General features: G+C 39.9%; 1 protein-coding gene across 4 annotated transcripts in view; it reads right to left on the minus strand.

The window, feature by feature from the left end:
* pknox2 (pbx/knotted 1 homeobox 2) overlaps positions 1-26,154 on the minus strand; it is a 119,185-nt gene that overhangs the window by 31,133 nt on the left and 61,898 nt on the right. For all 4 annotated transcript variants that reach the window (XM_034682796.1, XM_034682793.1, XM_034682794.1 and 1 more), the window contains 2 exons: positions 13,119-13,225; positions 9,360-9,496 (listed from right to left, as the gene is read on the minus strand). In XM_034682796.1, the coding sequence (XP_034538687.1) occupies positions 9,360-9,496; positions 13,119-13,205 (224 nt within the window). In that variant the 5' untranslated portion in view covers positions 13,206-13,225. The remainder of the gene's footprint in view (positions 1-9,359; positions 9,497-13,118; positions 13,226-26,154) is intronic.

Genomic DNA, 26,154 nt, shown 5'->3' on the forward strand with positions numbered 1-26,154 from the left:
TAACATGCAATAAATCTAAAGAACAAATTGTGTCTTTTATATCACTGTCATGTAAGGCTTCATCAACAGTCGACAGATATTTGGGATAATTTTGAAATAACTGAGTTAAAGCACCATGTCCTCATCACTGAGTGATTGGATGCTTTGTTTACATTCACATTGTTTTTTAATTTCTCTGTTGCTTTAAGGAATTATATCCACATGAAAAATTTCCAAAAGAACAAAAAGAGTTGCATCCAGTGCTTCTGGAATAAATGTTCCATCTTCATAAGATCAGGAAATTCAAAAGATTAATCATTTGTTTCGGTAATTTAACATGCTCTAAAATCTGCATCAACCCAAACACGAGATGTTTAGTTTCCTCAAAATACTTCTGAAAAAGTGTGATTGTATTATATTCAGGGTTTATCAATAAATTGATTATATTTGTTTCCATGGACAGCACCACTGATCTGTAAAGTGAGTGTACCCTCATGACTGAGGTCAGCCGTCACTCACCGCCACGATGCCAGAGGGATGAAAGATGGAAAGACACAGTGATGGTTAATGGTTATCAATGCAGGCCTGCTTAAAAGTACTTAAAGTCTCTAAAAGTAGTATGGGAGGTAGTGCCTTCAGTTATCAGGCGCCTCTCCTTTGGAATCATGGAATCATCAGTCAGGGTCCGGGAGGCAGACACCCTCTCTACTTTTAAGAGAAGGCTTAAAATTTTCCTTTTTGATAAAGCTTATAGTTAGAGCTGGCTCAGGCTTGGACCAGCTCTTAGTTATAGGCTTAGACTGCTGGGGGACCTGACACACTGAGATCCTATCTTCAATGTGTTTGTTTCACATTATTCCATCCATTATCTTGACTGCTTATCCCGTTAGGGGTCACGGGGGCTGGAGCCTATCCCAGCTGGCTTCAGGCGGAAGGCAGGGTTCACCCTGGACAGGTTGCCAACCTATCACAGGGCTAACACAGAGAGACAGACAACCATTCACACCCACACTCACACCTACAGCCAATTTAGAGTGATCTGGTGTTTCACATTATTACCAGTAAACATAGTTCTTCTATAAAATCAAGATTTGTTCCATAGACATCTTTTTCAAATCCTTTTGTATCATGACCCATACTTCTTCAGCCTTCTCTAGCTGTTAGTTACATTTTTCTTCTCTGCGACTAAAACCTGTATGTCAAAACTTCAAGGACATACTGTCTTCCTACAGCAGGGTTTGTGTTTGTGTCTTCAGTTCTAAAGATATCACTCAAGCTTTTGTTAACAGGGGTTTTATAGCGATAGTTGTGTTTTTGAAGTGTGGTTGTATGAGGTATACTTAGTGGGTCCATAGTGAGTGCATCTAGTTTGACTCCGCCTCTTTGTTGAGAAGCCGGATGAAGCTAACTGAGAGGGAGACTGTAGGCTATGAACCAATGCAGACCCTGTACACGCCATACATACGTACACAAACATAATGTTGGTGAAAGTGTCCTCTATATTTGGACAGTTTAGAGTGCTTGACAGCATTTCCTGATGCACCACATACACAATCCTCTGCCTTACCATGGTCAGAATGAGGGCAAACGGCTCCTCTGATGCATAGCTGACAGATAAGTTGCTCCCTTAAAACACAACATACATGAATAGGGAGTTTTTGGCGTGATATGTTGCTTGTTTAAAAGAATAAAATGAATTGTTGATTAAATCAAGTTTTGAGCATTTCTTAAAAATCCTACTTCAGTTTCAAACTGAATCTCAGAGGACTCTCCTTGTATTTGTTAACTCAAACACTCCTACAGTATGACCTTAAAACAGTGTGTTCTGGTAAACACGGCTTCTCTTCCATAACCAGTTTCTACAAATCATAAGGACATTCGTGTTGAAGAAGACAAACCCTGTTATGATTCTTCATTTAATTAAAAGCTCGTTTCCATCTCTGAGCAGAATCAGCTCCCCTCATATGCAAACATCCACAACCTGAAAAACAAAAGCCTACCAGCTTTTTAATAAGATGCAGAGAATCCAGAAGGATCTTTATAGTAAATGCCACAACTCATTAGTCTAATTACCCTATCACACATTTACTCTCTGCTAATAACAGAGTGTGCAGAGAAACAGAGAGAGAGAGAGGAAACCACACATCTCCTCGTAAAGTTAGCATTCCAGCAATTAGTGAAAAGGCACATTAAAGCCCACACAGACTTCCTGAGAGAAATAATTAAAGAAAAGTGCCGGAGCTGTTGATTCTTCTCTCTTTTTTTTTAAGTCTCCAGCCTCGTACAAGCTCAGTGTAAAAGCAAGAACACCCTCACATCAGAATTAAAACAGAGAGAGCACTATTTATGTCTTTTTGCATAATTTGACTCACTGTGGGAGACGTGACTCCTGAAGTCAGATTTAATTGTGTTTTTAACAAGGTAACAATGTGCGTTTAACAATTAACTCCATGCATATGCAAAAAAAATAAACCAAAACCTGAATGTGCTGAGCCTCCTCTGAATACAGAGCAGCATGGATTTCTCTTAAGAGCTACAAATAATCACATTCTAACAGCTCCTGCTGCTGATTCTCGCTCCTGTTACTCCCTGAGCTCTCTGACTCTAACTCTGCTGATTGTGACATTTTAATTGGCCGTCATACACATTTACATACACACTCAACTTCCTCCATATTCTCCATGGCATCATTTAACAGGTAAGTAACTCCTATTAACATCTTATTTCTCCTCTCATCATTCCTGTATAATCTCTGGTACTCTTTAAGGTTTAGCAGAAGTGCTAATGATTCAATGGTTGAAAAAGTTAAACCAAGTTATAGCACTGATAAGAGATAAAAGCACAGGCTTTGAGATTACTTTGTTGAAATTAATTGCACACATTAATAACTTTCATGAGAATTGTTTCATCACAGGTCCACCTCTCCATTCTGGTTTCTGATTGGTTATTTTACAATCTAGTTATTTTAGTCAGCTCTTTGAATTAACTGAAGTGTTTGTCCTCAGATGACTTCAATCTGCTCAATCTTCCTCCCTTTCAGGATGAGTGTGACAAATATATTGTCTTAAATTGATGTTGATGATACAATGAGGGAGAAGAGCTCTTAAAAGATGACCCCCTGGTCTCTGCGTCATATGGATCTCCAGCATGCTTTGATTAGTGAATTAGTTGCTTGTTCTACACAAGGGGTTCCAAAACTTTTCAGCCCGCGACACCAAATAAGGGGTAAAATGTACAACTTCTAGATAACTTTAAAAAAAAATCTGGAAGACATCTCGAGACCCCCCATTTGTATCTTGTGACCCCCCACTTTGGGAATTCATGGGCTCAATTTATGATCTATGGTCTGATAAGGATATTGACAGACGTCAACCGGAAGTCCATTAATTCGTTGAAAATCTCTGTGATATACCACCAGCCTACCAAACTCCCCTCCTCTTAAATATTGCAGTCCAATAGGTGGAAACGAGGCAGGATCTGTCCATCCATATTTTTGCGTGCTTCTGGAAGCTTACAGATACAGAACAAACATGGCAGTACCACCAGAACTTGTGGGGGCAGTGTTGAGCAGCGTACCCAATGGTTCAAGCCAGACCAGCAAACCACAGCAAACCATAACAAACAACTTGAAGAAGAAAACTTTAGAAAATGGACGGACTTTATGAGGAAAGATGTTAAGAAACTCCAAGAGATGTTACCTCACCCGTGCACAGAGACAGATAACAACAGCAGAATAGCTGGGCAGAGATCAGACAGGAAGTGAATGTCAGTTGGGCAGCAAAGAGAAGCGCCCTCATTATATAACATCCATCCCAACATAAAGCATATGTGGGAGTCTGTGGATATATGGTTATAGTGCATTTCCATTAGGTGGTCTGGTTTAGATCAGTAGGGTTTGTTATCTTGCTTGCATTTCCACAGCTTACTGAAAATCTAGAGAATAGTAGGGCGGTTTTTACCATAAGCTGCCCAGGATCTCTGCCAAAAAACACAAAAAAATGATACAGATATGGTCTCTGTTGGCTTTATATCAGCTGTATATATGTCAAAAGCATGACAAATATACAACTTGAAAGCACTCCTATGAAGCTTTATAAAGATAAAGCCCAATCTTCTTGTGTTTCTGTGGAGACACTCCCCTTGTTTTCACACACTGAATTAATTTTGAAGTTGTGTTCTGGACAATTGTTTGGTAAATGAAATACCTTGCATAACTCTATTAAAGCATATGGTGAACTTTTGTTGAAAAAATACACAGTGGAAACATGTTAAGCTGTGTTGATTTTTAAATATTTTCAGGTTACAGGAAATATGTATTCTTGTGTGATCTCCTTCTCCCTTTACATCTATCTCTATCCTACTCTCTCTGCTCAGCTGGTGTCTGTGTTAAGCATCTATTTTTTTAACATGATCGTTTCCTGAAGACCAACCCGATACAAGTACTGTATACCACCTGAAAACATTCCCTAAAATGAACAGAGAACTGAGTCATAATTCATCAAGGTACTAAACTTAGTGATCAAATAACATCAGGTTAGGAGAGATAGAGTCCAGTATAATTTCTCCTCCCTCAGCCTCTCTCTCAATCAATGGTTTACAGTTTGTCTAGCTTCACCATTTAGGGTCAGACTGTTACGCTTGGTTCCCCCACAGAAGGGTGCCAAAAAAGGGTGCCAAAAAAGTAGGATGTACAGAACGGTTATTTTGATAGCTTTCCCAACTTTTGATAGCAGAAACCAAGGTAATCATCTTTTGAAATCCAAATAAAAAATAGGCTTTGTAAAAAAGTGTATTTGATGCAAACTAAAAGAACTCAAATAAAATGTAATTACAGAGAAAATATCATTAGTTTTCATCCTTGTCACAGGCTACCTGTGTGAATGACTGTCCACCAATTAATGTTCTGAAAAGAAGGACTGAAAAAAATTAAAGTTAAGTTGTGTCGTCTGCTTCCCTCATGTTTACGCAGCTGTAGCTTTGAATGGTTGTAGTTAAGGCCAAAGTGTACAGATAATCTGCACTATTTTATGAGTGCTATTTTCCTGTACTTAAGACAAAAGTCATAATAGTGGATGTTATGTTGCAGAGATGATCTTACACATCCATGTGGTCCTCCCAACCTGCTACATCAGTGATGAAACCTGAGCCACAAGGTAGCAAATTCTACAGGGAGAATGTTTCAAAGTAAACCATGTCCCTATCCTGATTAGAGTCTCATAGTTACATGTTATCATCATCACATGTAATTCGGGAAAAAAGTTAATGAATATAGATTTTAAGAAATAGAAACCAAGTCTCAACATTGAATGGAGCTTGTAGAGAGGTGTCAACAATGTATAATATAGAAAGAACAATACAGCATTTTGTCCATGTTAACCATGAACAGAAATTAGAGACAGATAGTTTCATAGTTGTTGTGTAGATTCTGACCTGTTTGGACTTCAGTATTTGACCATTACATCTGGTCATTCAAAATAGAGAGTTACAGCAGTACTACATGGACCTGGTGCATCAGCAGACTGCAGATTTCAGAGGCAGGGTGTCCAAGTAAACAGCGGCTTGCACCTTTATTGGTAACTTTACCGGCTCCCGTAATGTTGCCTCAGAAGAAATGATGTTTATATCTCATCATACGTGTTAGACTAACGCCTCCTTCGGTGACGTAACATATATAAATGCAATGGAATCAAACTTCAGGAATTCGACAGCCACTTATAACATCTAACTAAAATAAAAATATGGGTTGTTAACTTACAGTATTTGGGCACTGTGCACTGAATTAATGCATTAATAAATGAACAAAAAACAAGGTTATTATGTTTGAGATGTTTTTGTTTTCATCATGAGCCACAGTTAATTTATAAAAAACTCATGCACTGATTTAAACGGCAACAAAGAAAACATAAGCTTAAGTCAGTTAAGTTATTGACTAATGGGTTTGTTGGATGTGACACTTGGACAGAATGATATTTGGGGTATATATATATAATAAATACATATCCAGGCCTAAATAAAATTTGATTAAATTTGCTTTTGTGGTTTTACTTTCCCTTTATTTTTATTTCTTTTTTTCTTTTTTCTCTCTGTTTATTCTTGTTGACGTTGCAGATTTTTTTGTTTAGTGTGTTTCTGCATTAGGTATCAAATTCTATACTCAAGGATGAGTTAAAGATGAGCTGTTTACAGAAGATAGTCTTATATATATATATATATAAGAAAACTCGTCCAATGCTGACATGCTGCCACGTCTTTGTTTTGTCTTTTTTTTTTTCTTGTTGTTTTTTTTGTGTGAAAACAATTAAATAAAGAGTATAAAAAAATAAATAAATGGACAGGCTGATATTTGACTTCCTCTGCCGCAAAAGTTAACTCACTTGTCTCTATAGGTGAAGCCAACACAAACACAATTTATGCTAATTCATGTGTTAGCTTTGGTTGTTTTGGATAAAAACATTCCTCAAGGAGCCAAGCTGACCATTTCTCCCATAATCATATCTGTATCACGTCAGAATCACAGACAAGGAATTTTCCTCAATGTTTTTGGTACAAAAAACAAAAACAAAAAACAATGGACAATGCAATAGAATCTTAAAAAAAAGGAGGATTAATGTTTTACATAAAAAGTATACAAAATATATTTAAAAAAACATAATGCATTACAAATATGTACAGGGTTGTAGAGGAAGAGCTGTGCAGCTGTACAGGAATGATGCATGCAAAGAACTTAACTGTATAAACTGTAAACATTCAGATGGACAATACTTTTGGTTCAGTAGATGAAAAGAAAATGTAAATTCTTAATACAACAAATGATTCGATTCTTTTTATCCTTTAATTAACTGTGAATAGAGAAACCACATGCACACAGAACACAGGCTTCTATAGCTAAATCCAGCTAGCTTGATAAAACATTAGAGGTTTTTTCAAGTTGTCACCATGTCTGTAACACCGAGAGACAAAAAACACATTTTAAATATGAGTTTCAATTCCTGCTCCTCACTTAGCTGGCACAACTGTGTAAACAGTGTATGCTGAAATGACAGGCTATAAATCAAAGCAAAAGGCTAACACGTTGTTAACACCAGATATCTGAAAAGTCTGACAATGTCTACTTCCGGCAGAAATATATTATATAATAATTTTGTGACACCACTGATGGCTGATAGCCAACATGAATAACTTCATGAGTCACATATTTTGGCATGTATGCATATTCACCAGTTTACTGCGTTTCCTCGAAACACTTTAGTCAGTGCATTTTTGTATTTGAACATGTGCTCTCCTAAATTGATGTGTGCCGAATAGCCAACGTAGATATTACCAGAAACCACTAGAAGTCACAGATTGTGCATGTATGTGTCTGCATGTGCACAGTCCTCTTGTTGCAGCTTCTCTTCTGGCACCTTTATCACCACACATCGTTACAAACAATACACTGGTCTGCACTTTTAATGGATACAAACGCCCTAGCTCTTATAGAAGCACTCCAGGTAAGCAGCTAATAAAGTAAATCAGCATGTTTATCACTCATGCAACATATTGAGAGGATAGGAGCGCTAAAAACTGAGGCTACAACAACATGAAGGTATAAATAATAAGGTATTTAATAACTAATATAATATTGTGTCAAGCTGTGACAGTGACTTGTTTTTTTTACTGTGTGTGTGATTTAAGGGAAAACGAGCAGGAATGTGCAGACCCAAAACCTCTGCTGTTTTGGGCTGAAACAGACCCTCCCCCACCACCAGCACCCTGAGCTGCTCCAAACATGGCTGCTCACATCAAAGGCAGTCGTGTATCTTGCAGGAGCTGCTGAGGACTTTACAACAGCTCACCTCACAGGGGCTTGCACCTCCTCAGACAGCGGCAGTGGAGACCCGCTGGGAGGGCCCAGGGAGCAGGGACAGATGCCTGACTCAGTCTGCAGTGTCATGGTTACAGGGCGGGCTGTGCCAGACGGTGCAGGGGCAGCTCTAGTCTCACATCATACTACAAATTTATAGTAAGCTGCCGGTTTGCTGCCTGCACCAGGAGATCAGCCAGCTCGATTAAAAATGTCTGTGTTTTGAATAATTTAGCTCATAAATAGATAATACAAGCTCATTATAGGGGTGCATCAATATTCTAGTGATAAGCTGAGAGGGGAGTGAGGTGCCCATTTTTTATACTGGTACGACTTTTTTATTTCCAGCAGTGTTTTTTTCCCCCTTGTTTTCTACCACTAACAGGGTGATGCCTTCGAGGCCTACGCAGTGAATTAAATAATGAAATGTGGAACAAGACTGAAAACACCCGAAAATAAGGGGGGCAAAGAAGATGAAGGCAAATAGCTGATAACAGCTTAATTTTAGCTTCACATGTTGTTTTTCTCGCAGCTCAGTACACATAAATCAGCTCTCATTAAAGTGGACTAACACGGTATTTCAAGGAATTTAAAGAACATCTCTGTACTTGTTGTCACTAAACAAAGTCATTTAGAAGTGTTGACATAGTTTTGGACCAAACGTGTCCTCCATGGTGTCGGTCATTTCTACAGTTTCACCTCTAAGTGTGGCAGAAGTAGTTAAATAAGGTCTAAACCACTTGAAAAGTGATGCTTACCTTTGAAAATGACTGTTAGCGTGAAAGAGAAATAAATTATTTTTACAATTTAAGTCTGTAACCTCAAACAAAACATCTCTATTTGCCTGATAAACACTTTTTGATATTAAAAAGATATGTTCTAATCATCTTCTATAGCCTCTGTAGAGTTTATAATCCAAAAAGTGACTGGGAAACAATTTATCATTCATGAATTCATTGTCTCAGCCTATAATCAGAGTCATAAGGTAAGAAAGTATCCCAGTTTACACTTTACAGAGGGAGAGAAACAGCTGGACTGCTGCCAGAATATCAAATGCATATTTTAAAGCCAATTTATGAAACTCAAAGAGAAGTGAATTCAGGGTGCTTCTGCTCTCCTTTGATGAGTGAAGCATTAACTGAAGGTGCTCTTTGCTTTACAAACCACACTACGTGGAAATTGAAGGAGACAACCTTCAAGTACAAATTTCAAAAGCTTTTATGTCATGGTGAGTTTAAGGGAATATTAAAAACAACACTAGTGTTTGTAGCACATCCTTGGCAAGCAGCACATCAAGTCAATTTAGTACAATTTCTTAAAGCTGGCATGGTGCTACAGAGAAAATACAATCATTATTTTGAAGGACGAGCAAGTGCAGGGGCAGAACGGTTGACATTTCTCTATGAGAAGGTAAAGAAATAAACTGTTTCTGTCACAAATAGCTCTTTTAGAAGTTACAATTTGTGCATTTTTCCACTGTGACAGAAGTACCCGCCCAACATAGACACCTGAACTCCCCATGAGAGACTGAACCTACCTGTAAACAGCCCTCTTGTCAGACTCAAGCTGGGCCTGGGGGTCAAGGGTCACACTGACAGAGTTATTTCCTGCTGCAGAGGCTGCTGGGATGTGGACCTGAGGGGTCTTGGTGGATTGCTGAGTAGTGCCCGTCATCTGGTGAGACAAAACAATGACATAATTTAATGACATTTACACTCCTTTATTGGTGTGGGGTGTGTTTGGAGACATGAACACTTAAGTCTTGGCCTGCAGAACACGTGGCTAAGTGTCTGCAGCCTGTTTGTCTTTGAGGCTGCATTTAGACACTATGGTACCATGAGCTACATGCTAACTTCAGCCTGCTAACAAGCTCACAGTGACCAAAATGTGATTATTTAGCATATACCCTATCTTACTTGAGCATTTAAGCATGCTACCATTATTAGCACAATACACATTGTGTGAGTTATTATCTTTTTTTTTTTTTTTAAAGATGCTGCTTATCCAATACTATTTTGCTGAGATTGGCTTGTACTTGTTCATATTTGGTTCTCCTCACCAATCACATCACAGTGGTTCAAGCCATATGCACTAATAGACCACAACCACGCATTAAGGAGCAAACATCCTAAATTATATGGGGGAGAAAAAAACACTCATTGTACAGATAAGGCTGATGGGAATGCCATTAGTTCTGCATATTATCATACAAAATAAAAGTAAAACAAAACAGATAAGATGTGGAAAATTATTTGCAAGGAAAAAAACTTAACTTTGAATACTACACACTGTGCCTTTAAATATTACACACACACTGCACTGTTGAATACTACTCACTGCAGTTTTAATTACTACTTACTGTGCCTTTACATACTACCTACTGTACCTCTAAATAATACAGACTGCATCTTTAAATATTACACACTGTGCCTTTAAATACTACACACACTGTACTATTAAATACTACACACTGTACCGTTAAATACTTTACACTGTACCTTTAAATACTACACACTGTACCTTTAAATATTACACACTATGCCTTTAAATATAACACAGACTATACTGTTAAATACGACATATTGTACCTTTAAATACTATACACAGTGTACTGTTAAATACTACACATTGTACCTTTAAATATTACACACTATGCCTTTAAATATAACACAGACTATACTGTTAAATACTACATATTGTTCCTTTAAATACTACACACTGTACCGTTAAATACTTTGCACTGTACCTTTAAATACTACACACTGTACCTTTAAATATTTCAAACTTGGGAGCTGGGAGCATTAATGGCTTTATTAGCATTGCAGGCACCCATTGGCTCAGTTTCTCAATTGCTCTTACTGCTGCAGGGTGACACAAGTCATCTCACAGTGCTTCCGTTTCCTTCTCTATCAGCCGTTAAATCCATTTTTAATTACTCTGAATTATTTTTTTTTTATTTGAGGAGGTTTGAAATTATTAAAAACGATGAAAACAATGTAAAGGAATGTCATTAGCACACCTGGAAACTGTAGCCTCAAAAATAACCATATATGTACATGAGATTGACTGTGCAAGGTCTCAGCTCCATCATTGTTGTGGACAGTGTTCATATGGGGAGTCCTTCCCCACTGTGACTGGTCGATAAGGGAGAGTTGACACTGACGAGCACTGCGCTGTCCCAAAAGCTGATTTATTTTCAATTGTGCTTAAGCTGTGATGTTTTGTGCTTAGGATGCTGAGCACCGACAGAACCGAACTGCCCAGGTTAAAAAAAAAACCTTTTATGGACAGAGACCCTAAATGTGCCAGAAATATCAACAAATAAAACAAAGTTAACTTTAAATGAGCCCTTGTGCTAGCTTATCTTTTTCTGAAAAGCAGTAACTTAAATCCATAAAACCTAATTGCAGGCTACATATGAATCTGACATGACCCAAATAAAGGTTTATCAATCATGCAGAATCATTGCATTGACTTCTTCTGTCTCATGTCATGAACACGCAGCTGCCTGTGAGCTCTGAGTAATTTTTTAATCACTCTTCCAAAGCAATAACATGCGAGTGACGCTGACAGACTATCAATGAGGGTGTAGCTTGAGTAAATCATTGTTGCTTGACAGGTCAGCAGCCTTGTAATGAAGCTGTTAAACAGTGAATGATGGGATAGATTCAGTAATTGAACAAGGCATGCTCACATACAAATTCATTTTCAATATTTATAATTGTAGGAAATAAACAGTGTGTTCTTACACTGCAGAATATTCTCTAACTTAGAAGCATCGCTGCAGAGATATTGGTCCGACGTGGAGACATTCAGGATCTGTTATCTGCTTTGATGTTATTTGTGCTGTAGGCTGATGTTATGAAGACGGTCTGTTGTCTTCTTCATCCTCTACCCCACTTTCCTCTCTCATTCGTTCTCTCTCAGGAAATGAGTCTAACAACTGCACCCCCACTCTTTTTTCTTCTCTAGTCAGGGTGGGATGGGAGGAAGCTTCAAGTCTTAATCCCAGCACCAAATGGGAAATAAATTAGCTTCTTCACACTTAACTAGCTCTCATTTGCATTTGCCGAGCGCGCAGACTGCAGCTCGGGAGCTCTCCCTCGGCACTAATCCTCCGGGCGAAAGTAGACGGAGGTGATGTGGACGAGGAGGAGGCTGAGGCGGTCGGATGAACCTGCTCCCCCTCCGTCACACGGGGTGGTCTTCAGCGTGTGACAAAGCCTGAGTCCAGCCACAGTGAGGCTTCTTTTTCTTTTTGCACTGACCTGGCTGGTGGTCGTGTCTGTTAAATGCCCAATCTCTTACTCTTATCCTAAAGGTGGCGCAGTGGTAGAGTGGGTCATTGGTCAACTGCAGGTGTGGAGGTTTGAATTCAGCTCCTGCAGTCTACAAAGGAAAGGAAAGACACTGGATCCATACGCTCTGTAGCATAAGCAGTGATGTGTGGTTGCATGTAGATGGGGATAGTTAGTACTGATGGGTACTTTTATAGCACTCTCTCCAATCAGTATGTGAATGCGTTGTCCAAAGACTACACAAATACTACAGTTAATTTATCATTCTACCTTTAACTTGCTGTATATATCACTTTTATACTTAAGATTGGGCTGGTGTGGCACTGGTGGTGTAGCAGTCTAAGCGCCCCACATACAGAGACTACAGTCCTCATTGCAGAGGTCGCCGGTTCGACTCCCGGCCATGATCATTTCCTGCATGTTTTCCCCCACTCTCTACTCCCCACATTTCTTGTCTCGCTTCAGCTATGCTATCAAACAAAGGCATAGAAGCCCAAAAATAGCACTTGTGAAAAAAAAAAATCAGTGGGCATTAAACCATTTCAACCAATGAAAAGCGTTAAAAAGAGCTTTTGACTGAATCCCGTTCAGTGTTTTGCTATTTTTGTTAAAAACACTGTTTTTTTTCACTTCCTGAAAAGCTGTAGTCTTGGACATACAAGGCTTCAGCCAAATCGCAGCAATATATAGTTAGAAATATGTGTTTGTGAGAGAGAAGTGGGGGGAGGGGGTCTTGATTTTTTATAAGATGCCACCTGCATGCCTGTTAGATGTTTTCAAACTTCTGGTTTGTTCACAAAAGTAATGACATCACTTAAAGGGAGCATGGACGCCACAGTTAGCACAACAGAAAGTCCTGTATATGAACAGGAAACAATCTGTCATGGTGAGAAACAGACAGATTCAGCTTTTCTGGGCCTTTGTTGTTCATTTGAATGCACTGCTGTATTCTGAGTGTAACTGTAAGCATTGACAGGTGTTCTGTTGAAGCGTCTGACCTGTTGGCTCTCCTGGTACGATGGTGGAGGAACACTCTGGGTGGCCATCATTGTCACTGCAGGTGCTGAGGACGCATGTTGCATCATGGGACAGCTTCACATGGAGACTAGTGAAGAAAGACACAGAAAAAGAGCGCATCATAAACCGAGTGCCTGGCAAAGATTACAGATTCTATTACAGCAGCAGCCACCAGGTGCTGCTGTGATTAAATAATAGAAGCATGCTGCAGCTCACTCTGCTGTTAACACTCCTTTTTTCCTCCTCTTTCTAGAGTTACTCATTTATTTCTTTAATCTATCTGCGCTCACTTGCTCTCTCTGTGTGTGTAGCTGACAGAGGATGTAATAATACAGAATTATCCAACAAAAGCAGATAGAAAACCTCCTCACAGAAATACTTTACATAGCAGCAGGTTCAAAGCTACACTGAAAACAAACCCGACTACTTGTTTACCAATTACAGACCGCAATGCTTGTTTACTAATCACAGTACAGTCAGCTTTAAAGCCTGGAGTAGGAGTCACCTTGGTCGTCTCTGTGTGTTTGCTGCTGCTGTTGTTGCTGTTGTGCTGTTTTCGAGCCAATCAAGAGGGCTAATTAGGGCTCTTGTTGGTGGGCTAATTGCTATTGGCCGAGACCCCACAGGGCTGAGGGGCCGTACCCTGCGGAATGCCGCTGTAACCGCCGCCCCCACCCCCGCATGAAGGAACTAATTGGTTCAGGGCAACGTACACACACTAATACACACACACACACACACACACACACACACACACACACACACACACACACACACACACACATACATATACCCCCTACCATCAGCCCAACTTACTATAGGCAAGCACAGCAGGGGCTCCATCCTGAAGCGACACATAACCTATGTGTACGCGCTGCGTGAAAATGTCCTAAATTAACTATTTGACCTGAGGGGGGTTTGATAGATGTAAACTCTGTTACACCTGGGTTAAATGTTCTGCTTCTCACTAATACAGAAAATAAACACACACTGATTTACATCGTCTCATTTGTTCTCTCTGTGTTCCCTGAATACCTTCTATTCTTTTAACACTTTTCAATTGTTTTGCATTGTCTAACATTTGCATTGTAGTATTATTAAAGAAAATACAAGTCTGTGTGTCTTCTTCTTTTGTGTGCTTTTTTTCTGCTTGAATTACGTTCACATTTTTTGTATCTCCAAAACTCTCCTTACGACACTACAGGACTTTTTTTGTGTTGTTATTTTACACTTTTGAATTTACAATTAAAAAAGCAATCATAAAACATAAATAAGAGCCCACATCTCATGTGATGATGCATTTTGATGCTCTGAAATTCAATCTAGTGCCTGAAACAGTCATGCTGTTCATCAAATCCTCATTCTTCAAAGTCTTCACGCTCACTGTATAACCTGAGCCACTCGACTTATCGGACAAAAGCCTCATAATGCCACATTCAGCCTTATGTGCTCATGAAAGGCAGCCAGCAGTTACAGTGCAGCGTTGCACTAAGGCTGAATGGTATCGACCTGCAGGAAAACGGCTGATTATCAGCCGGTGAAATGAAACTGTAACATCTGAGCAACGACTCTGAACGGGTTACAACATGCGGTACGAGGAAATGCCTCAGGAAATAAAAACGTGCAATAATCCTCCTGACCACTAAAGCTGAGGGTTTGAAGTACCTGTGAGGTGTGAAGTTATAGCCTGAGGAAAATGAATGTTAAGACCTTCTTCTTTAGGTTAAGAGTACAACCACATTTAATATCATGCAAAATATAAATCAAACAGTCCGTACATAAGGATATCTACCCACTCTAACCCATTCTTACTCACTAAATATCAAATACAACACGTCTGTTAGTATCAAATACACAGAGGGTGCATGGGTTAAACTTTTGTGTGACTTTATCATCAATCAATCAATTAATCAAATATATATGTAGTCCCTTTTTTCAGTGGTTGACTTCTTTAGATTAGCACAGATACATACAAACTTGCTGGTTCTTATGAAATCAAGTTTAAATTATGATTGTTTTTTGTTCTTAACTGTACCAAGCAGTGTATCCTTCTGTTCCTTTTGCTGTCTAAACTTTTGACAGTATTTATCAGAATTATATATTTTTTAAAACGCCCAAATAACTCAACACAGGTTTTTAAATCGTCCATGTGATAGGCTACTACCTCATCAGAACAAGTGATCTGCATGTTCACATAACTTTCACAACAGCAGTATAGGGGGTCTATATTCAACATGAAACACCGCACCTGAATCAATGCTTCATGAAGGGGTGTACTGAAGGACCTTCATGACTCAAACCCATCTCTCATTTTTACCCCTAACACTCATTTTTGCCTCTTAAATCCCTTAGAGTTTAAGAAGTAGTGGTGATGTCATCCCCTTGAAGACCCAGATACATCATCAGCAGTAGTCAAAGACATTTATATAAAAAGACATGGCGTTAGTTTGTAGCTGGTTCATAGCGAGGTATTGGAAGCCTATAGGGATTTTGCTTTAAAGTTAGAAACAATATTAAACCTAGAAAATACAAAATTACCTTTCCGTCGTGGATTGACAAAAAATCTTGCCAGCACAAGGCATTCTGGGAGGTTCCTCTTGACACTGTTTGGAGCGTGCCTCTGACAAATATCCATTTCTAGGGCCATGAAGCCTGACCGTACATCCAACCCTTCTATCCCAACTAGAATCAGGACACCCTACCTCTAGACTTTAATGCCCAAAACACAGGGTCCAAATAGAGCCTCAAGGGAGCACAGAGGTTTGAAAGATTGTCACAGAAGGCAATCTTTTACCAGAATAATGTATAAAATGTAAAGTAATAAAACAAAAGAGGTCAGGAAATATACGCGGGCAGCCCAACCAGGTATCGTGAACGTGAGGGGAGCACTTCTAGATCCACATTGTCTATGAAAGCTACAGTATTTGATAAGTTGGGGAGGTTGTCTTAGTAGCATCCTCACAGGAGTATTGCATTAGATGGTTGGATAGTGGTGTGAAAGTACTCTGTAGCAGTGGTAAATAACCCCTCTGCTGTACTCCTCCCATAGTTTCAAACATCTAAGTTTCCCTCCTGCTAGCAAACAGGAAGTCACACTACAATCTCATCCCTCTCTTTAGACAGACGGCCATCACCAGTGAACCCGTCTCTCACTGAGAGCCAGACCCTGCCATGTCTGTGGTGAATGGCATAGTCAGAGACAAAACAAGCAGCTGAGACCCTCCTAAAATTCAGCAGCCTCTGAATCATCACTGCTGCCAACATGGTTGATGCTAAATGCTGGTTTAGTTTCTTTGACGACTTCTAATTCGAGGTTTTAGCAGCAAATCTGCATGTTCCATCATGTCACACTGTGCCTGTGTGTGCTCAGTATGCACGAGTGTGTGAGTGTGTGAGTGTGTGAGTGTGTGAGTATTCAGAACAGCATTATGTGAGCATGACTGTGTTTGTGTGTCTTGTGTACGTCTCTGCGAGTCATTTTGTGTACTGATTGCGTCTTCTGGTTTCTGTTCTCATTCCAACTGGTATCAGCTGAGAGGCATCTCCTCTGTTATCAGGCCTCATTTTAATTGCAAATGCACTGAGCGTGTTAGTGATTAAATGGAAAATTGCACATTAATTGATGAGACTGAAGATAAAGCAATTCCAATTACTGCACAGTATTTTAGGCGGCCTCTCAAGTTTCGCCATTCCTCGAAGGAACAAGTCACCAAACGCCAAATTTGAGCAGGCAACCGTGCATCCATAAATACACACGTTATGGGCACACAAACGTGATACCATGGCCGCTGAGGCGTGAATGTACAGACAAGAACAATAAAGAGAAACACCAACACACAAGACATTTAATTTAAACTGTGAAATCAAACGCACGCCTAAAAAAAGGCCTCAAGGTGCAAAACTCTCCCAAAATAATGACCATCTGCCAACTCCTCTCTGAACTCACCAAAGGTGTGCGCTGACACAATAAGTTGTAAGATTCATTTTGAGGACAAATGACATGTTTGTTCCTCAACAAAGGCCTTTGAATTATTACAGAGCTCATAATGCATATCAATTGAAAAGTGCCTGTAGTCGCAATCAAAATTCAAAAGCAAGCACAAAATGGAAAATGAGAAGTAGGCATAAAATTATTCCAACAAACATCAAAGGGTTTTTGTGAATTTGGATTGGAGGCAGTCTCACTCTTTCATCGGAGACTGTGCGGTAAGAAACACTTTCAATTTTCCAACAATTCTCAGGAACAGAGTGGGCCTCTTTGTCCCGGTGGAAGGTTAGTCAGAGGCAGAGCTGCAGTTTCACCCCGTTTATCACCCGCATTGAAATGAAAATCCTTATCTGGTCACGTATGATGTGATCACTGCCGCCGGCCTCCACACTTCACCCATGTCCAAAGCTTTTCCTCGTCTGCTCTGGTCCCGAGGAGAATTTATTGTAAAGCGTTGGACTGCTATTAGACGTGAAAGCCAAGGTGGTTCAAGGGAGACTGATTGTGATTTTGAACGCAGCAGAAAGCATCACAGGGAACATTTCTAGCACTGTGGACTGTGACCTGGCAGAAGTTTAACACCAGTTCATTAAAAGCAAACATGTGGAAGACAAACATGTGATTCACTCGTGTTCAATGATCAACACCTCTCTCTGAAAATCACTGCTAATGGAGCAGTGGTGGAGGTGACGCGGCTGACAGACACAGGTAGATGGAGTCGTCACGTCAAACTGAAAATAAACATGTGGTGAGTCGGGTGTTTGATGCGGCTGAGCTGTGATGTTCTGATTTTTTATAGCACTCTTGAGCACAGCTGAACTCTCTCTCCCTCCAAACCAAGGGGGCTGATAATTGCAGTGAAGAGGATGTAGTGTGATGAGTGTTTACAACCCTGTCTGCTAGAATGAACACCTGAATTAAAAAAAAGAAGTGTACAATCTTGCTATGTGAGACAGTATATTTGCACAGTGTTTATGTGAACTAAATATTAGAGCCAATATGCAAACATAAAGCACCTTAAACCTGTGCTCTCTCTGATGGCCAGCAGGTGGAGACTATTGATTTCATGATGATGAAATGAGCGCACTTATGACCTTAGTGATCCTTCTTCTACACTTGATGTGAGGAGTGTTCATGTTGTGTTGATTCTGGCGCCCCCTCTGGATGAACTCAGTAGTGTTTTTCTGGGATAAAGACTACATTTCCCATTAGCAACATCACCCTCTGTGGTAAAGATGTGTCTCATTTGTTGTTGAAGTTAATGAATGAATACAGATCTTCTTTTAACCCTACTTTTCTTTATTCAGACACTTTTATCAGTATGCAGAGTGATGAGGTCATGTATTGATTAGTAGCTATGTCAGATTATGAACTGTAACGTAACAACAACTTAACTTTGTAAACTCTGATTTCTTACTGTTAGCTAGCTTGCAAAAGGTTAGCAAACGTACCCATTTAATGTTACCCGTCACAGCCCCGGTGTCATGATGTGTGCCACAGTGTCCCAATAAATATCTGAATGACGTTAATATGCACACAGTTTGGCTCTTTAGTGAGGGCAAGTGACGAAAATCCACTCAGCTTTTACACAGAAAACCTAATCTGAACACATAAACTAAGATTCAGTATGAAGAAATAACCAACCTGATCTCTGATAATCATAAAAACCTGAGACTATTTCAACATAAGTTAAAACTGCTCACTGTGCCTTTAATAACTGTAACGCTTCAGATAAACATAGTTTTTTGTTCAATTATAATGCCCTTAATTGGTAAACTACCATCTTATGTTACTGTGATGCTGGATTGGAACTATGCCCCCTATCCGACTCGTTTAAATGACTATCTCACACTAAAGGTCCCCAGAGGCTACTCTGAATTTGGAAAATCTGCCTTTTCCTATAGTGCTCCTGATTCTTGGAACAACCTTCAAAAATCTTTAAAGATTAATAGCCTTCCAAACTATATACAACTAATTTACAAATACTTGTTTTATCATGTATTTTATGGGATTTTCTCTAATTGTATCATTGCTTTTGCATTTGTGCAACTTCCTCTGTTTTTACCTTGCATTTTGTGTTTTGTTGTGTAATTGTGTTTGACTTGTTTGTTGACGTCACTGTAAATTAGGGCAACCTCAGTGAATTTTTGAGTTTAAATAACAGTTATAAATAGAAAAATAAATAAAAATGTACATTTGAATGTTTTGATAAATTGTTAGCAGCCCATCTGAACCATGTGGATTCTCATTTCACTTGCCTTCTTCTGATTTAACTGCAAGACCTTAAATAAACCTTGTTGATATATGTGAACATTTTATTGACTTCTTTTAGTATTGATTCCCAACCAAGAGCATCTCTGGGCTTTTATATTTCTCCATGCTGTTTTCAAACCAACAAAAAGTATCTAAAAAAATCAGTATTTGAGAGAAAGTCAATTTGCTTTGATTACCCTTAGAAATATTTGAAATAATAAAGCAGCTGGCTGCATGTGTTGAAATAAATAGCCCGATCCTTTTGATGCATCTATCTTAAAAACAGAAAAACAACAGCGCGGAGGCTTATCTGACTGAACGAGTGATCAATTAGATCCACCTCTAGAATCCTGAAGCTATCCACAGAGATATCTCATGCATATTTATGACAAACAGAGACGGGTATCACAGCTTTACACTCAAGGCTAGATTTAAATCTCCAAATGTTGAAACTGTAACAGATTGCAGCACTTTACCATGTTCTGATACCTGATCTGATATCACATGCATGAAGGAGGGAACCATCTGATTCTCCTGTCTGTGGATGTGAAGAGCTGAGACGAAGTGATTTGCACATCCTCTCATACAAACCTCATTTAATCTGTCCTGTCTGAGTTTGTTGGTTAAGAGGTTGACCTGCAGACGCAATGAATAACATTTGGAAGTGGGTATGTCACCTTGGTCAGATATTATGCATCTTGATGCCGTGCAAGAGAGGAAGATGAATAAATAAATCAGGTGTTTTTGAATATGAGTACGATCTAATCATCGCCTTATTGTCAGGCCTGATTTACAATGCAAACACCGGCAGGCGAGGCCTTGATGGCGGAGAGTAAAATGGTGGAGGGAAGGGAGGAATGGTAATGAGACTGGGGCAGAGGAGGGAGGGGAAAGGGGGGCTGTGTACACATTGGTGGTCAGACCCAACACAGAAATCAGAAAACACACAGATAGAGCGCAAACAGCCCACAAACACAGGGGAATGGGCATGCATGCAAACACAGGCATGTATATTAATGCACAAACGCCAACATTAAACACAGAGATAGCAAAGCTTCAACCTGTGTCATCCTGAGGGCAACATCACACACACCATCTCACAAACACACAAACACATCCCTGCACACACACTCAAGACGCAAGTGCATACACAGCCGGAGGCAAAGATCTTCCAGCAGTGGTCTTAGGGCAACAAATCCCCCCCAGGCTAATGCTAACTCCTCACATACTGCAGTCAGGACCCAGACCACACTCCCAGACCACCTCATTAACCTGAGCCAGCAGACCCCCCTCCACCCAGCCTGCTACACCCTGCTCCTCACCAGCACACACTTACAATTTATACTGGTATCATTTATTCATCTGCTTCTGTTGATTAGACTCATCCTCACCCACAAGACTGCTACAGCATGGACCTGAGGCTGGGTGAAGGACGTTTCTACATTGTTGTGGACATTGTTAGCTCCAGGTTCACAAAGATCACAGGAAAACTGGAGAGTTGCATCAGACAGATGAAAGTCTGCTTTTGGAAATGGTTTAGTCTCCAGTTGGAGAACGAGATGTCAGTGAGTGGTTTCCCGTCTCAGCAGAGTTCTGGATGATGCTCGCTGTTACATTACTCCAAAATCTGAAGGGAAGGATCCAGAGCTATGTTTTGTTGATGAAATAAAACATGGAACGTGCTGCTCTGGTCTACACCCGGCTGAGGATGTTCTGTTTTTCAAAGGTTAGTACACTGAAGTCATAGATTTCCATGGAATGCCAAAAGGTAAAACTGAGCAAACAAACTGGTCAAGTTGCAGTTTGTCTGTTACACCATGTCTCTGTGCACGTCACGATTCAGCCACACTTCAAGTCCCAAAAAGTAGAGAGTATCTAAGGTTCCTTACACCTGCACACCTCCTGCCCTCATCTAAACAAACTAATTATGAAAATTGTCATTTCCTGGGTTCAGATGTGACAGACCTGTGTCTTCCTCATAACATAGATCAACTCCAGGCTTTGAACTGACCCTTAAAAGAGATAGATGGATCGAATTTTACAGGGTAAGATCCAAAAGGAGCATCTATACTTCAGCACAGAGGAACCAAAATTAACCAACAAATGTTTTCACCTTTTTCTCAAACTGAACTATTTTTATAACAAAATAAAACAGGAAGTATCATCATTGCTAACATCACCCTTCAGGAATATCATCGTGTCTTAAAACATTTCCTCTTCTCCCTCACTAGGCCGACTTTAAAGCGCTGGCTCCGACTCGTCCTTATCAATTTCCAATGACATTTTATGCTTGAATTTAAATCTTTAACCTTTCCAGTTTATTCTCTCATACAGAACTTCTTAATGAACGTCCTTCACATATTCAAATTCGCCCCACAGTCATAATGAAGACACAAGGATTTCCCTCGGGTATGACCGTTTGCAAGATTCATTGCTTTCTTCCTAACTGCTGACAAAGGCGTCAGTGCTCCAATTTGACTGCAATTCTTGTTTTCTTTGTATTTATGCAAATGTTTGTTTGGATATAACAGACTCCGATGTGATTGTGTTCCTTCCTACTTTTAAAATTGAGATTGAAGCCTGTAGTAAAATAGATAGAGGTAAAACTACAGTACAGTGGAACATTTTTGTAATTCCCCGAGGACAGGCGGTTTGCATGCAAATAACCTTATTAGCATAGCTAAAAGCCCTTATTATAATGAGGGGTGTTTTTTTCTGAGGAGACTAAACATTTAAGACAAAGATGAAGAGATGATTCAGGCTGCAGGTAAATGAATGTAACATCTTTGATCATCTGTATGAAGAGGTGTCTGATTAGTAACCTTACCTGAAAAGTAAGAAAAAAGAAGAGCAGGAAAGGTCAAATTCTCATCTCTGTTCTATTTATGCAATCTTCAATTTAAATTCAACTTCTGTGAAAATAAATAAGAGAGCAGGAAAAGGATGAGAGCTACGTTTTGTCCACAGGGGTCACCAAAAACAGCACAAAAGTTTCTCACAGCAGCTTTAAATCAATTAATGAGACTGTATGATTGATTCCTGGGCAACATGATCCATTTTCAATGAGAACCACAGACTATAAAACATGGACAGTGACGTCACTCACTGGGTTCTGAAACAGAGTTTTGAAGCCTATTGATGGCGGTCGCCATATTGTCGGTACAGTTCACCCGCCTGTCAGACAAGTGAGCCTCTAATTATGCAAAACTTGTAACCTTTTTGGACCAGGATGTAAAAATATGTTTATTTCTTCTGTCAATATTTTTTTTTGTTTAAATGGGTGTGTATGTGGTTTCTGTGGCTGTTGGAACCTGCCTTAAAGTGGACACTCGAGGAACTGCAGTTTTTCATGTTTAAATTCTCACGACTGAGAGAGGTCCTTCTCAACAGGCTGCAACACTTGAAACACTCCTGCATTTTTAATATACAGCATTATAAAAAGTATGTGGTCGTGCCTCCAACATGTACGCCGCACAGTACAAACACAGTGTGTGGAAACAAATGCTGGACAGAGCTGCTTCAGTGAACTCTCTTTTGTTGCTGCTCTGTCGTCAATACATTTACACAAACTGGTGCTGCATCATTTCCTATAACAAGCACACACACACACTCCTGGGAAGCAGGTGGGTGGGGTGGGTGCAGAGTGCCAACATGCCCTCCCCTCCACCAACAAAAATAGAAACTGTTACAGTGTCTGTGTGCTGCTGAGGCTCAGAGAAGCAGGAGATGATGTCTGCTCAAATAGTATCATTCTGCTCTGTGCATCAGAGTTGTTCCCTCGAACCCACAACAGAGAACCACACTACACTGAGTAGCATGCTCTTCATCATATGACCATGGTGATGAAGTTTAATATCACTGATCCCGTATAAAACATTTAGCTACTGAGGAAGCTTTGTGTGGCTGTATGCTGGCTCTGGTTTTGGAGAGCTATGAGTAAATATAATATTCAGAGGGTGAGAGTAGGAGAGCTCACCATTACACACCATAGAATGTAAACAGCTCAAATAAAGCTCTGAATGAAGTTTCTGAATGGGAGCAGCCAATAAGGCATTATTAACTTTAGAGAATAAGCCTACATGTCCTTTTTTAGGGGGGACCATTGGTATGACAGCTTATTGGGCCATTAAAATAAAAAAGGGGGGGGGAAAGAAAAGAAGACGGAGTGGAGTGAAATTCTGAGATTAAATCACAATTTTTTGAGAAAAAAGTAGCAAATCTGTGAGATTATAAATTGTCAAAAAAATGAAAAGAAAAGAGACACCTTGTTGCTTCACTTTGTAACATCCTGGTTACCCAATACCCACTGACACAGTCACCAGGGGTTGCCACAGGCACACCAAGTGAGGAGGTGAAACAATAGGAAACAAGACTTCATCAGGTCAGTTCACTTAAAGCTAAATTAATTAAGAAATTATTTTATGTTATATTAGTTTACCGTAAATCCTCAAGTATAATCTAGGGCCTTTATTTGCTTTTGCTGCTGAAGGTACCAGGCCTTTATATGAAGCAGGCTTGTATTAGGCCTTTGTATCAAATTATCTCTGTCCGAGAGGGATGATTATATTATATGTATAATTCTTATTCTTTAGTATTTCCTGTGCAAAGGGGCCAAAAGACATTGTCTAATCACAGTGAAAGTTTCCCAACTGCGCTTAATCTGTTCAGTGATCGAGAAAATAGTTGTAGTTCTGGCGGCATTATAATTGCACATAACGAGTGGCTGGTGAGTGATCCTAAAATTACCGGTAAGTTGTTCTCAATGATAGTAAATACGAAGGTGCCATTGGAAGCCAGCCTTTATTCCCTTGAAAAGACCACGATCCTGCTAATAATAAGGGGCAAGGCCGCAAAATGAAGAATTTGCTGTATCTTAGTATAGATGATCATAATTAACGCTAAATCTGACTGAAAAGTGCAATCTAAGGTGGCCCCATGATGCTGACAGCAGCATCTGATTGCCAAAAGTGGGATGCAATGAGGTTCTCTTACAAACTTTTGTTTCTCGAAAGCGGCAACCTGCAGTCTTATAGTATGAAGCCAATGCAAAAGTGCTAAAAACTGCAATTCCTTGAGTGTCCACTTGAGGCTGACTCCAGAAACACCAGAAACAACATACACACCCATTCAAAAAGATGATCATTAGAAATAAACTTGTTTACAGCCTGGTTCCAAAAACAGTTTAGGTCTTAATAGCTAATTTCTCTATCTGCATGCACGTATTATAACTTGTTACATACACACACACACACACACACACACGCACTCCTGTGTGTACCTGTGATCCATTCAGCTGTACTCTGTCAAACCCACAAACAGCAGCTGAGCATTTTAATGTTGGAAGGTGCTGCAAGGGTTGAGTGTCTGTGGTCAACACACACATACACACACACACACACACAAACACACACACACACACACACACACGCACACACACACACACACACACACACACAAAGGAGGAGCATTTCCTCTGCTAAGCTGATAACCATCAGGACACTGAAGGCAGAAAAATTCAGACTGAAATTGGAACGGCCGAGCTCATGGAGAGGAAATGTAATCTACAAGTTTCCCACTGAATCCTTTCCAGACACTTTGCTCTGCCTCTCTTTCCATCTCAGACACACACATACACACACATACACATACGCACACACACTCACACACACTCACACTCACACACCACCACCACTTGAGTCCTCCTCCTCTGTCATGTTTGCTGGCACATATAGTGTGCAGTTTATCTGCTGCTGCATCTTTAAAGTTTCTTTTTAAAGGACTCCATGTTATCACTGTGAGCGAGTGTCATCAGTGTCACTCCCGGACAAGTTTAGCAGCTGGTCGGGCAACGTGATTGACAAGTGAGTGACACATAGAAAGGGCTTATTTGGTTTAACTCTGTGTAACCATGTTCCCTTAACACTGCAGGTTTGTCACTGCAGAGTATGAAGTCGTAGGGATCTCTCTAGTGTCGGTTCTGAAGGTCAGTCGGTCAACTTCATGAAAGTAAATATGCAAAGTTTGGTCTGACTTTTCAAATGTCTCAGAGGATGCACAAAAAGAAAATCAACGTTTGTGAACCTTTCACTGATTTATCCTGTGCAACATGTCACTCGTCCATGACCCTCATTGATGGTAAATAGCATACTGGCTTTGAAATTAATTTCTGGTGATTTTTGTAAGAGTTTTAGGAAACAGGGATATCACTAACGCTCAGCTGAGCTTTGAGCTATAAGTAGTTCATGAAGCTAACGTAACCACACGAAGGTGCTGGTGTGAAGTGTGTTATAGTCACTTGAAATCCAAATCCACAATAGCCATCTGTGTCTGATGGTACTAAAGACAGCCATCTGAATATCCATAAACATCTATACAAATTATTACAAAATATGCTTTGATTAAAGTTTGTAAGACTGAGATAAACATGCATGTAAAACTCCTGGAGAGCAGGTGTTGATAATCACTGCAGGGCAGCTACATAGAAACAGGAAACTGGCATCCTGTAGCTTGTTGACCATGGACTTGAATTGGTTTCTCCCATCTAAAATTTCAGTTATATTCAATTATTTCATTACCTAAAGACAAACACAGTTTCTACATCTTTCCAGAGGTAGCCAGTGCTACCACCATATATATATATTTTTTGTTGATGCATCACTTAGGCGGGGTTGCGCCTGAACAGTTGGTCGGAAGCTGTGGGAAACAGGGTTAAGGTGTATACATGCCACATTATCCTGTCTTCTTTCAGAGTCCTCTAGGTAGCAAAATCGTGCTTC

The sequence above is a fragment of the Notolabrus celidotus genome, chromosome 5 (assembly GCF_009762535.1).
Source record: "Notolabrus celidotus isolate fNotCel1 chromosome 5, fNotCel1.pri, whole genome shotgun sequence".
NCBI lineage: Eukaryota > Metazoa > Chordata > Actinopteri > Labriformes > Labridae > Notolabrus > Notolabrus celidotus.